The 15,477-nt window shown below is 37.6% G+C and overlaps 1 protein-coding gene and 1 long non-coding RNA gene across 11 annotated transcripts in view; one reads left to right on the plus strand and one right to left on the minus strand.

Moving 5' to 3' along the window:
* The window catches only part of PLEKHA7 (pleckstrin homology domain containing A7), a 296,414-nt gene that overhangs the window by 91,892 nt on the left and 189,045 nt on the right, over window positions 1–15,477 (plus strand). Inside the window, exon 1 of one of the 10 annotated variants that reach the window (XM_075129376.1) lies at window positions 14,237–14,455. The exons of the other annotated variants lie outside the window; for them this stretch is intronic. Coding sequence (XP_074985477.1) covers window positions 14,376–14,455 — 80 coding nt within the window. The 5' untranslated portion in view covers window positions 14,237–14,375. Of the gene's footprint in view, window positions 1–14,236; window positions 14,456–15,477 lie in introns of those variants that run through there. 10 annotated transcript variants of the gene reach the window in all.
* On the minus strand, window positions 535–14,134 carry LOC125638226 (uncharacterized). Its single transcript, XR_007357176.2, has 4 exons — window positions 13,698–14,134; window positions 12,861–12,933; window positions 4,605–4,662; window positions 535–3,660 (listed from the first exon to the last, which is right to left on the minus strand). It is a non-coding gene; the product is annotated as an uncharacterized LOC125638226 (long non-coding RNA).

Below are 15,477 nucleotides of genomic sequence, written 5' to 3' on the forward strand. Positions count from 1 at the left end.
CTTATCTTATAAGACACAAACTATTTTAGTATAATAGAATTTTAAAGGATACCAAAGCATTACTTGGGCAATTAATTGGTGTATTCTTTTCTCTCAGATCAAAGAAATATGACAAAGAATACACCAGAAATAATTATAAATTCAGTTCTTAAAGCAGCACAGAATGCAATGGTTAAACAATAATAAAGGCTTTTCAGGATGAGTCCTGAAATTTTTGATATTTTGGTGAATAAGATAGATTTAACTCAATTTCCATTTGTGTGCAAAACCACTGTTATCTCATGTTCAGTTTTATCTATTAAATTAGAATGTTTGATTATGTCATTTAAAGTTCTAAGAATAAGAACATGGAACAAATGTAAGCATCATAAATGCAGCCACTTGAGTGTTTGTTTAAGAAAAGAAAAATTTTCCTCAGAAAGTGAGATGAGGAACTCTTAGTCAAAACTATGTGTGCTGTTTTATAGTCTTGAAAGCACAAGAAAAGAGAGAGAGGAAAAAACCCCCAAACAAACAAACAAACAAACAAACTCCTGACAGGCCAAGTCCATCTTAGAGTAAATTTTATTGACTTCAATGGATTTACACTGTGGATGAGTTTGTTCCATTGCTTTTAATGTTCAAATTATAATAGGTTCAGATTACTGTAAACAAAGACGTATACACAACTTTAAATATAGGTGTTCTTAAAATACTTTGTCTTTCTAGGGATTCATTTATTAACTCTCCTTTTATCTGAGATTCATTTTCTTCATCCTCAAAATGACCTTCAGCCTGTTCTTGTATGCCTGAGTCAAACAGTGGCAAGACTAAAAATATTTTATCAAGAATATTTCAGATTGTTTGTAGAAGGGACGTTAACTGAATGTCAGCCAGCTCTGTTTAGAAAGTCTTAATAAGGAAAGATTATTTTGAAAGCACTCTCATTATCACTGCATTGACTTTGAGTTTATTTGTAAGCCTTATCTTTTCCATTACTCCTGTTCTAAGAGGTTTCCAAATACAACATTTAAAATGTTAAAATTTAAAAGCAGAATGAGTGAATTTTGATCTTAAAACAGTAAACCTCTTCCATAACTATCCAGATATACTATACATTACAGCATAATTTAAAATAAATTATATATGAGATAATGTTATAACTGTCTTCAACATGTACAAGTCTGATGATGTAGCTCTTATCAGGGTCCTTAACACAAAACACTGCCTTCTAGAAGTAATAAGATATATGTAAGAATACAGGTCTCTTGAGAAGATTGCCCTTCAGGTTTTCTGGGAGGTAAAAAATAGACTTCAGCTTTCCCAAATTACAACCACATCACGTACATATTATGTATAATGAAATGCATTTAGAGGGGCAGGAATATATGTACAGTAAACAAAGTACAGTTTGAAAACTTAATGTAGTCTTAGGTTGTGTTGAGATATTAAAGGCATTATTAGTTAATATTGCAGTGTGTGAAAGCAAAGACATAGGTACTTTCTGGTAGTTCAGATATCTGTAACCTTAATCTAGAATAATCAATATATATATATATGACCTGTATAAATAGTCCTCATATAGCATAAAGCAGATCAGTCCAATTTCAAGCTGTGCTTGTTTGTATTTGCAAGGGTGTTGGGTGTTATGTTGCCCAAACTCAAAGACTAAAACATGTTTTTTTAGTTCAGATAATTTATTTCAGATTTTAAAAAAATGAATAAATGAAAATACTTTGAGGAGAGGCAACAGTGCCGTGATGCCATATTTTTACAATGCCTCCACAATGGGACTCCTGTTCTGGGGCCCACCAAAATATATAGGATAAAAATGGTATGGAGTTTGATTCTTTTGCCTGTATTCATTCTGGGCCTCTCCAAATTCTGCTGAAGTCTGTAGTCCTAACTTTTCAAACTTGGGCATATTTTTAGCAACCAAATCCTGCTTTTTGAATGCTGAAATGGGCGCTTACATGCTTAAAATAAATATTGGGGGTTCTTAAATGCCAAAAATGCAGATTTGGACCTCTGAAGGTATTGACATTTAAAAGCTGCAGTTGTAAATATGTAAATTATTATCAAGTTGAAACCAATATGGCAGGTTTTCTTTGAACTCCAAAATGTAAGGTATTACTGAAACTACATCTCCACAAGAAGTATAAGACTGTTAACTCAGCTCTTGTTGAATCTCCTTCCATGCTTGGAGACTCATACACATATATGTGACATTCCCCAGGGAACAATCTGGACTGTTGAACATACTGCTCTTAATTCTCTATCCTGGTGTGTCTTTTACACTGCTTTGTTTTCAGAACATCCATTCCTGGTCTGCTCCCACAGCCTTTAGTATGCAGATTCACTCCCAGTCAAATAAGTGAGCACTCTGACCAGTAACTTATGAATTTCCAACAGGGCAACAAATGGAGTTTCCCTCACACTTTAATCCAAACTCGCTGATTAAGATAAAACAATAAGATATGTTTATTAACTACAGAAAGACAGATTTTAAATGATTACAAGTGGTGATACATTAAAGTCCAGATTGATTACAGAAGAAAATCAAAGGGTAAAACGCAAGCTAATACCTAACTTAACATGCTAAGCAAAAGGTTTTGTCTCACCATACACTCTGGTAAATTTCAGAGGCTGGATCTCCTTTCAGCCTGTGACCCCTTCCCCCTTAGCTCAGTTTTTTGAGAGGAGTTGATGTCATGAGCAGAGAGAAAGAAGAGAGAGGTGAAGTGGAGGCCACTGTCTCTATATATTTAATCCATTTGCACCTCTTTGAGAGTTACCCCCAGATGGGGTGCAGGCAACAAGTAGTCTCTTGTGCATGTGAGGGTTGAACCATCCCTATGATGAAATGTATTGTTTACAGCTTCCCGTTGCTGGAGAATGCTGCTCCATTGCTGGAGAATGGCTGCTTAAGCCTGTGATAGCTCTTTAACACCTGGCTGGAGTGCCAGTGAGTCTTTGTCTGTGGAAAAACTTGTTTGGGCCTGCTTTACTTAATCTTGGAGCATGTTATAACAATGTTATACAGTAGAATCTTGTAACTTTACAATCAATACTGATACACATTTTACCAGGGCAACAATGTTCAGCAGATTATGACATTTCAAGATGCCTCACAAGGCACCCTTTAACAAGAATAGGATACATTTTGTACAAAGTGGTGACCATAATAGTATATACCATCAGAATGAATAATCCTATTAACTGCCTGCATGTAAGAGAATAGAATCCTATAACAAAACTCCCCGAACATTGTATGGATCAGTAACTGAAAGGAGAGAAATCAGAGGTGCAACCTTACAGTCCTCCCATCCACCTCTGTACCCATTGTATTATAGTCATGTACTGTTTTCATCCATGTCTTCTCCCTTTTCTTTGCTCCCATACCCTCTCTTCATTTAGAGGCTGTTGTTTCTCCTTTCCTGTTGACATTATGCTTACCTGAAAGCAAAAACAGTGTGAGGTCACGTTGTCAGTCATAGCTTGCTCTGCCATTAACTTGTGATGTGAGCTGTCAAGTTACTTCAGGTATGTCAGTAAAGATTTGGCTTCTTTGGTGCTGTCAATGGTCTAAGCTCCTCTATAGACCAGGTGTAGGTGTATTAACATTGTGTCATCAAATCCTGTTCACAGCCTGACATTCACCTCTCTGATCCGAGTTTCCATCTGTAAAATGAGGACAATACAATATTTGCTTACTTGTTTGCAAGCCTTTTTAAGATCCTCAGCTGAAAGTTGTTATAAATGTGTGTGTATTTGTGACACTTTCTCATGGTGCCCAAAACCATAAGTCATCATGTAACCCCCATGCTTCAGCGAGAAAGAGATTTGCTGGTGCTAACCTGGGAGACAGCTCCCTGTCACCCCCGGCTGTTAGCTACTCCAGACAAACTTCTCAGGACTCTGCCAGCTCTTACTTTTCCTTGTAGGTTAACACTCTGTGTACTCCAGTTCCTGAACGTCTCAGGAGCATCCCCCTGTAATATCCATCCTTTGGCACTGGACACTTAGAGAAATTACCAAGTTCACTGTCTACAAAGAGACAGTGTACACACCAGCCTGTTTGGTTCAGCTGATTCAGTTAATATTACAACACTGTGATAAATTTATAATAAAAGCATGAATATATTTATTAATAAAGAACAGTGATTTAAGGGACACTGAGTAGGGATAGTGGAAACAGAATTGGTTATAAATAAAACAAAAGTGTAACATGCTTCTAAGAGACTAAGCATAACTTTAGCAGGCTGGACACCTGCGCAAACAGTTTCTCACTTGCAGTCCTTTTGCAAGCTTTCTGATTTTCAGTCAAATTAGGATCCACATTTTTCATGAATCACTCCCCTCTGCCAAGAGTGTTCCTCAGCAAAATTTGATGTGATACCTTAAAAGACACAGTTTATAGATGAATACTATGACAGCGATGTGTTAGGTGTAGTGGTTTCTCAGGCCTGGTAGGAGTTGCTGATGTAGAGTAATGAACCACCAATGAAACTCTCTGTCTCAGTATTGCATGATTAGTCATTTTTCCACTTGAGTGAGCAGATAAAGATTGCAAGGAAAATGGGTTTACCCATGTTTAGCAATGGCAAAAATGTTTTTGTCCTTACCATTTGCATATGTGCTTTTCATCCTCTTAATGGTACAGAAGAACATCATCTAAGAAATCTGCAAAGAAGCAGTCACAGCAGGATTTAAAACTCTAAGGACTGATTATGCAAACCTTTACGCATGTAAAGACCACCTACACAGGTAATGGTTTTCAGGGCTGGATCATTAATGCCTTTGTTTGAGATACTCTACGACTGGAATTAATAATACCATTCCTGCCAATTGTGAAAGCGAACTTTCTTTAAATGGGTTTTATGATAAAGGCAATCACTTGAACAGACAGGATCCACTTAGTAAAACTATATAATTTTTTATTCCCAAGATTGGGATGGGTTTCAAATAAAATGGATTTTATGAAGTCAAGAGAATTTGATTTGTAACTACATCAGATACTATGTCTTTTAAACAAGATTATTTTTATCAAGTAGAGAATCAGTTTAGCAGGAATATGGAAATTGCCATTGCCATTCTGGATCAGACACTTAATTCATCTAGTCCAGTATCCCATCTCCAACAGTAACTAGCATGAGATGTCTCCAAGGAAGGGACAGTTGAGCACCACAATAGGCAGATGTGGAATAATCTGCTTCTCAAGTGAGTCTCCTCTAACTCCTACTTGTTGTAATCTTGGGCGCTGAAGCATGAGAATTTATATCCCATGAAGTTTTTTTGGTTTTTAATATTTTCTGTGATAGCTTCTGGATATTCTTGATGTCCACACAAATGTCCAATTCCTCTTTGAATCTTGATGAGTTCTGGGCTTCAAATATTGTGATGGGTTCCCCCTAAGATACCACCTGGAACTGGGGTACTACTAGCCCTCTGACTCACCAGCCTGGGCTCCCTCTCACATTGTGGTGTTGTGACAAGCTGTAGATTGCTCCCGGTCTTACACTCCCATCAGCATTCACATAGGCAGGGACACACAGCTGCAGTTACATGCAGGCACCGACCAGCCACTGCATGAACCAACAATAAGGAGTACACAGCCAAGATAACCCCCAGTTCCCCAGGCATGCACCTCTCACTGGAGTATAAACCCAAAATTATACTGTCTTGCACTACACAGGGATCTGTACAGTATAAGCTCATAAATAGTTCACCTCTCCCTCAGTGTGGAGGAATATACAACAAGCATGGTGTTAACCAAGCTGAGATTTTCCCCAGACACATCAGTCAAAGGCACACAGGTTTAGATAAAGCAAAAAACAAGTTTATTAACTACCAAAAGATAGATTTTAAGTGATTATAAGTGATAGCAAACTGATCAAAGCAGATTACCTAGTAAATAAACAAAATCACAAACTAAACCGCAAGCTAAGTAAAATACTAGAAAGATTGGATATGAATATGCAGTTTTGCACCCGGGCTGATGATACAGGCAGTCCACTAGGTTTCCATACACAGGATAGAAATCCTTTCAGCCTAGGACAAGCACTTCCCCCAGTTCAGTGTTTGTTCCTTAGGTGTTTCCAGGAGTTCTCTTGTGTGGGGAGTGATGCCCCTAGATGATGTTACACCTCACCTTATATAGCTTTAACATATGGTGGGAATCCTTTTGTTTCAAAAACAATTCCCATCCAGTATGTGGAAAAAGACAGGAATCAAAATGGGGTTAAGTGTCATGTGATCTGGTCACATGCCCTTGCTGAGTCATAGCAGCCATTACTTACAGGCTGTCTAGAGTGTTTGCAGGAAGGCTCACCGGGTGGGGGATAAGCATCTTCTAAGGCCTGTTGTTTTTCCTAATGCCCCATTACCCTGCATAGGCCCTTCACAACCGGCTGTCTAGGCTTGAAAAATTTGGCCTTGTGGGTGTCACCCAGGTATAATCACATTTGAAATACAGATACATAGTCAGCATTCATAACTTCAGATACAAAAATGCTACATGCACACAAATAGGATAATCATATTTCAGCAAATCATAACTTTTCCAATGACAACTTACATGACCCATCTTATACATAACGCACCATAATTATGTCATAATCATATCATAATCATACCCCCAAGATGAATATGGGGTGTAGTGTCACAAATATAGCCTCTGACAAATGGGTTTCACAGTCTAATTATGCACTGTGTGAGAAAGTATTTCCTTTGATCAGTTTTGAATTTTCTGTCTTTCAGTTTCATTCAATGTCCCTGAAGTCTTGTATTTTTGAGACAGGAGAATAGAAGTTCCGAAACAATCTTCTCAATTTCATTCATTATTCTGTATACTTTGGTAACGTCTCCTCTCTAAAGTACATAATCTTGATCTTTTCAATCTCTCTTCACTAGGGTTTTCCATGCCTCCTTCTCATTCTTGTTGCTGGTCTCTTGACTTTCCTCTAATTCCGCAAAATCCTTTTTGAAATGGGGGTGACCAATACTGAACACAGTATTTCAGATGAGGGAAAACTCCTGATTTATAAAATGGTGTTATAATTTCTTTATTATTCTCCATTGCATTCTTTATCCATTTTAACTCTTAATCTACACTTTTTTACAGTAGCTTCACATTGAGCCTAGGTCTTCATTGAGCTGTCTTAAATGATGACCATATCCTTTTCTTGAGCTGACATTTAATTTAGAGCCTAGTAAGGTAGTACACATTTCCCCCTCTTATGCACATTGTTACTCTATTTTAAACTATTTTTGACAGTTAGTTTGCTAAGTACATTACTGGTCTGTAATTCCTGAGATCATCCCTAAAGCCTTTTTAAAATATAGGTGTATAAGATTTGCTACCCTCCGGTCATCTCCATTAGCCGTTTTTAAAGAGTGTGTGCATATTTTTTCTAGCAGTTCAGTTACTTCATTCTTAAGGTAGTTCAGAACTATTGTATACCATCTGAACCTGGTGACTTATTTTGTTTGTTTAACCTTAATTTGTTTCAAGCACTGTAGTTTTCTTATTTGGTAGTTTGAGAGGAACATTTTATAGTCCATCAAACAGTATCAGTGTTTTGTTAAGTTTATCTTGATTGGCACTGGCTATCGGTTTAAAACACAGAAGTAAAATATACATGCGATCAGACTTGGAATTAAACTTTTATTTGTCAAGTAAATATGGATCCAGGAAGTAGATTTGTACATAACAATAAGCTTGCATGGGGAAAAGTGTGCTCGGTTGGTTGGTCTATTTTTTCGGTTTGCAGATATGCTTGTGTATGGTGTCAATATCTACCCCCACCCCTATTTAAAAAAACTTCCATAATACTAAACAGATATGTTATAATGGAGAAATCCCACTTTTAAAAATACATTCCAGTTTCAAGTTTGTGGGCTACTTATAAATTGTCTTCCCAGTCTTAACTGTTGCTTAAAGTTGTCTAGTCCTTTAAGGATCAGGTTCATTCAAATTTAAAAACATGGCAGAAGCAACACAGTTCTTACTGTTAGCTCCAGAGTCAATTACATTTCTGTTGTTTGTCTTTTTATAGTAATTAAGAGTGGGAGAACACTAGAAAAAAAATCAAGTATCCTCAGACCCACACCCTCAAAATATTATAGCTGCTTGTTCTTCACAACACACCTTTAATCAGATGGCTTCAAAGATGTAATTACAAAAACTGTGTTTAACATTACACCTTTGATGTGAGCAACTATAATCCTGATACACATGGTGAACTGGACACAGAAGAGCTAAATGATGGATTGGTGGATTTGCACAAACATGTTGGAGCCCAGACCCATATAATAAGCATTCCAAGAAGTAAAGACCTTTTTTGCTCTGGGGTAACCACACCAATGTTTCAAACTTAGGGTAAGCTTCACTAGTACAAGTCTCTTTTTACACCAGTGCGGTGTGTCTATGCTCGGAGTTTGCATCAGTGTATTTGAAGTGGCTGGCTGCAGCAGTGCAAAACTTGCCAGTTAAATTAAGCCCTATGTAAGGCATAAAGGGCAAGGATTTCCCTGCACCCCCTCGGGGGTGGAGGCTGTACACTCCCCTCTTCTCTCCTCTGGATTTCACCATGAACCCCCACCCTAATGGTCAACTAGTTACATGCAGTGTTGCCAATTTAGTCAATTAGAAATTTGATTTGAAATTGAAACATTAATACACACTTTTAAAAAGCATATATGATAGATGATAAAATACATGTACCTCAAAAAGCATAATAGATTTGAAAGGTATGAAGAAAGATTAGCTTCCTCACACAGCTATTTTTATGACAGTGTCAGTGCATTCATTTTGGTGATGTTGGCCAACCTTATAATTTCAAATAATGATTCGTAAGCAAGGTCTGAATGAGCTCTCCCCTGACAGCTACTGATGAGCTGGGGGTGAGGGGAAAGGCTTCAGGACCAGACTATATTTACATGAACACACCCACTCTGCCTAGGTATCCAGCAGACAGAGATGTGTTGCCCAAGTGATCAGTTTTCTCTGGTGTTGGATTAATTAAATGTTGTTGTTGTTTGAGTAAAGGGCATCAGAACTGTGCTTAGCCTGTCATGATTGAGGGGATCACCCTCAGTGCTTAATTTGTGCCAGGGCTGAAATACCAGTGGTATTTTGTGCCTGGTATCTCTAGGCTTGGCAATTCATAGCCCCTGGACCTCTGGGCTTGTCACTTCAGTGGTGAATGTAAGAAACTTGGTCACCCTCACCTGAACTGACCTTGCTAAGCAGGGGGCTTTGATGCCAGATCCCAGTGGGGGAAACGGGGACAGGTGTTTTGCTTGGTAGTGTGGGCTCAGCCTAAGAGTCACAGGCACTATTTGACTTGCTCCTCTCCCCGGTTTAAATATAGAGCTGATTAGGTTCCATAAGAGTCCTTTGTTTTTTTTTAAGTGACCACTAGAGCTGAAATCACTGATAATCAGGTCTAAGTGCTTAGTCCTGCTGCAGGACAGTGTTTCTGTAGACAAGATTGCCCAGCCTGCACTAGCAGTGAGGTTCCATCACTGAGAGGTGAAATCACGAGAGCTGGGTAGAACCTCAAGAAACAACTTGCAGAGGTCACAGTGGCAGGTGGCAGCAGAAGTTGACAGCGCAGGGCCATCAGCGATGCAGCAGTGGAGTGAATGGTTGCATGACGAATAACAGCGGCCAGAGTGAGCAGCTGGAGCGAGTGCGAGCGGCTGAAAGAACGAGCATGGTGTCCTCTGTCCCCCCACCCCCCACCTGTGAACCTCTGAACTCTGGGTCTCCACTGACCAAGGGCAACTACTATAAGTGGGGTGCAGTGGAGGGAGATGGGAGAGGCACATTAAAGGAATATTTGTTTGGACTATATTTTAGTGACTTTGCTTCAGAATGCTAGGTTTGTGAGTGGGAAACTTCTATAAATATATGTTTCCTAGTAGGCCAAGATTGCATTATCTCACATCATCGCTATCTTGAGCGGTTGTTATCTTGGGGAGTTTCTGTGCTAAACATTTTTATTTTTATATTATAATTAATTTTTTACATAAGAATGGCCATACTGACTCAGACCAATGATCCATCTTGCCCAGTATTCTGTCTTCCAACAATGGCCAATGCCACACGCTTCAAAGGGAATGAACAGAACAGGCAATCATTGAGTGATCCATTTGCTGTCGTTCACTCCCAGCTTCTGGCAAACAAAGACACTCTGAGCATGGTGTTACATTCCTGCCCATCCTGGCTAATAGCCATTGATGGACCAATTATCCATTATCATGAAGTTATCTAGTTCTGTTTTGAACCCTGTTACAGTTTTGGCATTCACAACATCCCCTGGCAAAAAGTTCTAAAGATTGACTGTGTGTTGTGTGAAGAAATACTTCCTTTTGTTTGTTTTAAACTTGCTGCCTATTAATTTCTATTGTGTTATGTGACGGAGTAAATAACACTTTCACTTTCTCCACAGCAGTCAAGATTTTGTATATCTCTACAGTATCATATCCCCTCTTAGTCGTCTCTTTTCCAAACTGAAAAGTCCTAGTCTTTTTAATCTCTCCTCATATGGAAGCTGTTCCATACCCCTAATCATTTCACAAAAAGAAAAGGAGGACTTGTGGCACCTTAGAAACTAACAAATTTATTTGAGCATAAGTTTTCGTGACCTACATAAACCTCACTTCATCGGATGCATTCAGTGGTATTTTCCACTGAATGCATCCGATGAAGTGAGGTGTAGCTCACGAAAGCTTATGCTCAAATAAATTGGTTAGTCTCTAAGGTGCCACAAGTACTCCTTTTCTTTTTACGAATACAGACTAACACAGCTGCTACTCTGAAACTAATCTTTTCAGTTGCTCTTCTGTGTACCTTTTCCAAATCCAATATATCTTTTTTTTGATGGGGTGACCAGAACTGCACACGGTATTCAAGATGTGGGAGTATCATGGATTTATATAGCAAAAGTGGAGGAGCTTGGTTTGCTAGGCCGATCAGCAAAGCCAATGCTGACAACCTACGTGCATAGGCTTCAGAACACCAAGCCTCTGGACTGCAGGGACATGTAGAAAGCCTTAGAAGCCAGTCACTGTAAAAGCCAATTTTAGAAGTATTTAATGAGGCTTTTGAGAATGCTCTAAACACAAACACAGTTTATGTGAACAAACTTGGCTTTCCCATCATAATTTCTATTTAAGCAAAAGATACCACACATTACAAACTGAAGGCCAATATTAAGTCCTGAAGTTGGACACTAGTTCCAAACAAGACCGGCAAATGCTCACTATCTTTCTGCAAGAAACTCAGCTGACTGGTTAAAAGCATGTGGTGCAACAGTGAAAGACTCAGCAGTTGAAGGAGTGAAGGACTCTCTCACCACATTCAAAAAATGTGCGTACATGGCTGACGAATGTGCTGATGCAAATGGTAATCAAGTATTAAGTCATTGTGGTTATCTTCATGTCAGTGGTAGGCCAATGGATGCATTTCTAGATGTTCAGGTTATGGAAGACACATTGGTCTCATCTGAGATAACCCACATCTTAGAAGATTGCAATGCTTGTAAATGGAATCCCAAACAGATGGCTGTTTCTGCATTTGATGGAGTTGCAAACTTCTCTGGAAGACACGGTAGAGTACAAGTTTTGCTCAGAGAAAAGTGTAACCCTAATCTCTTCTGTACACACTTAGGAGGCCATCTATTCCAACTAGCACTAGTATGAGCTGCAGGATCTTTAAAAAGTCATTTAAAAAGCTATCTTTGTTATACTCTTTTTTTCAGTAAGAATCCAGAAGGACTGAATGTCTTGGGAAAAATAGAAGATACACTGGGACTGAAGTTCAAATTAGTCCAACCTGGAAAAACCTGCTGGCTTTCTCATGAGCGGTCTTTGGCTATTGTCTTAAAATTACTCCAACTGTTACTACTGGCTTTGGAAAGAATCTACTGAGATGGGACAGATCTAAGTAGTGAGGCTGGTGAACTATTTTTGCTATTAAGTTCAGAGTAGACTATCACCATTCTCTCTCTTGTAAGTCTACTGACGAAGCCACTTGGGTTATTAAACAATGCCATCCAGGCTTCTGCTACAACAGTAGTAGATCTTTGTCCAGCGATAGAAGCTACACTTGGATCCATTGAAAATGTACTGGAAGAAGCAAAGATTTTGGTCCAGAGGTTGACTAATGAAGGCACTTATATTGAATCCATATGTGAAGAGGACAAGAAGCGTTTGTTAATCCAGCTGAAAAGGTACACAGACTAGATTCTTATAAATCTACAACAGCAAATTCTGGATCCTACTCAACGTCTGCCCAGCTTTTACAGATGCCTGTTTTATAAAACACCAACGGTTGTGTGGAGTGAGGCACTACCAGTAATGGGGCTGCCATGTGATCAGGACAGAATAGAGAATTTGAACACAGAGTGGAATGTCATACAATGAACAAATGAAGATTTGACTTCAACTTCTTCTTTATCATCATTAGTGGTTTGACCCAATCTTTGTGCTATGCTTCCTGGGTTGAAAGAAGTAGGAATACATCTCTTGCTACTCCCAGTCCCAGCAGCTACAGTTGAGCATTCTTTTTTCTCATTGAATAGAATTTTGTATTCTGAAAGAAGTAGCCTTCTGCTTGATCATGAGCATATCACGAAGAACTGGAAATACCAGACACATAAGAAACCACCAAAGATGAACACACTGCATTCAAAAAATTCATTAAGGAAGTTGTGCAAAATTATAAGAAGAAACCAAGAAGTATTTAGATATAGTGCTTCATAGTAGGCTTGAGTAACCAACTTCAATTTGTGTGATGATTTTAAAATATGAGTTAAATCTAATAAAATGGTCAAAACATTTTTCATTTTTTACTGTGGTGCCATACAACCCACCTTCGCCTTCACGGTTTCACCCCTTGTCGGCTGTTATCTTCTGTAAATTCAGACACTCCCCCTAATTTCAATCCTGGGTAAAAACATTGCATAAAGCAGATTAGTTGGGTGAAATGTGGAAATCTTTAACTTTACATTTTGATATGAACAAAACCCCAAACATCTTAAAATTGGTTAATTTCATTATCAGATCAAATTTGCTCTGAAATGTAGGTATTTTAGTATACAACACACACTTTTTTTCCTTTGAAGTTCATCTTTAAACATTACTCTGAGTGTTTGCAAACCAAACTTTGCACCATTTTCATAGTGAATGAAAACTGACCAGAAATTTAAAGTAAACAAAAATGAAGTTGATTCCCTTTTTTATTTCCAAGATGAGAAATAAAAAGAAATCAGAAATAGTAAATCTTAATGTTGATGTTTTAAATTCTACTTTCAGTATTTTTACTAGCATATGTAAGGAAATTTGTTTATTTTTAACCTTAATGTCCTTTTAAAATTATACAGTGCTAAAATTAAAACCCACATCCATCCTCCATTTTGGCTTATTGGAAGAACATGTACAAATTCTTCACTGTAAAACTAATAAATACTAGGTATGGTTTAAACATATTCAACATAAGCATTATGGTACAAGAATGTAGAGGCTTTAGTAACACTGAGTTGCTCACATTTGTTTCCTGCTTTTTACTCAGTTTTTCTCCCTTCCTCTTTAAGAGGAAAACACACACACACACGCACACACCCTCTTCAAAATTACTTCATTTATATGCTCAGTTGCCTAAAGAATTTTGTCAGTATGATTTTAAAAAACAAAAACAAAAAACACAATACCTTTTAGCTGAGTTGCCAGAATAGTGGGATATGGTTTCTTTTTAGCACAGAGGGATTCTGTCATATTACTATAATGCGCTGTGATGTTGATTTGAGATGGTTGATAAAATAACTATATAAATTGTAGGGTTTTGTTGAAATGATTCTTTCAGAGAATTTTGTAATAGAGATTCAAGGTCATATCATAAATCTTATATGCATTTCCAAGGGAGTTCTTGTCATGGGACTAAAATCATGTTTCCCCTGCAGTCTTGATCTTCTTTAGCTGATAGGAGGGATTTGCAGCATTGGCAATAAGTTCTGCTGGTTGCTGGCTGACTGCCAAACCAAGGCTGCTGTTTCAGACAGCAGGTCTCTCTCTTTTTTTCTCTTCAGCTTTACATGTGCTGTTTTTACAAGAAGGATGCACTGCAGGATTTTATTTCTGGTTAGAAATGAGAGAGACTCTTTTCTTTTTAAGGAGATGATTACATTTGTAATTTTGTGTCATGTGATGTCATGAGGGTGTTGGCTTTTAGGAATTTCAGGAAGAAGTAGCCTGATATGCAGTCAGAATTTTAAGACCTTTGAATATGCACTTGGTTTCTCTTCAGTTATCTTCTGAACAAGTCTACAGATGTATGTTTGTACTTAATTTTTTGGTAAGGAATATGGAAACACTTTAAGTGGATACAATACATGAAGGCAATGTGTAGTCAGTCTCTATTTTCAAACTCTGTTCCTAAACCAGGATATCCTTTCTACCTGGTGTCAGACAGGTATGTACGTGTTTTCAGTTTTCATTCTGTTAATGGTCTTATGTAAAACTGTACAATAGTGCCTGACTTGCTAGTAGCAATTTTAGTGATTGGTCGGGTGACTGAAAAGGTGTTAAATTAGAGAAATAAGGAAATGAAATATTAATCAAATTTGCATATGCTTTATATATGCCTGATCTATGATTGATTTTTCAAAATCTGTTTTCATTTTAAGCAAGAAGTTTATTTTAATGATCAGGATTTTATCTGAGGTCTTATGATTACACTAAATGTTTTGAAATCAGTGTTTCATGAACAAATGAAATTGTAGCCATAGAAAATTTTTCCTAAATGGTTCATGTATTTGGATCATTTATTGGAAAGATAAATTTCGGTATTGCTGAGAATTGGACTGTCATGCACACATTTCTAGGAAACATTGTTTGATCACATGAAACAATTTCTTAGTGAATCACTCCTTTATGCTAAATAACGAGTTCATTCATGTTTGTAGTTATGCGTATAAAATGAGACAGTTTACAAAACGTGCATATGTAAAAAGGTGGTGAATGGTGATTTTCAGATGATCTCTTATGATGTACACTGTTTAGTGTTTACATTTGTCATACATCTGATCAGTTTGACCTTTTTCACAATAAGTCCCAAAATAACTTTTGTCAGACATACTGTAAGATTCAATGACAGTGAAAGAACTGAAGTTTAAAAAGTCATTATATTGTTATTCCTAATACTGCAATATACCACAGAACAATTGGAGTAAATGTGTTGCATTCTCAACTTTTGATAGTTAAAATACCTCAGGTTTCTGGCACACCTTTCTAAAGGAATGCGACGTCTTTGTTCATTGTGTCTGTTTGAAGTCTCTGCCTCTTCATGGTTCAAGAATGACACAAAGAGTGAAAACTTGAGTTGAGCCAAAAATACACATCTTTTTGTAGTGTATTTGAAGAATGGTGTAGGAAAATAAGTTAATAATTAATTTGTTCATTTTCAGAGAAAGTACCTTGCAAATAGTATAAAAT

The sequence above is a fragment of the Caretta caretta genome, chromosome 6 (genome assembly GCF_965140235.1).
Source record: "Caretta caretta isolate rCarCar2 chromosome 6, rCarCar1.hap1, whole genome shotgun sequence".
Classification (NCBI taxonomy): Eukaryota; Metazoa; Chordata; order Testudines; family Cheloniidae; genus Caretta; species Caretta caretta.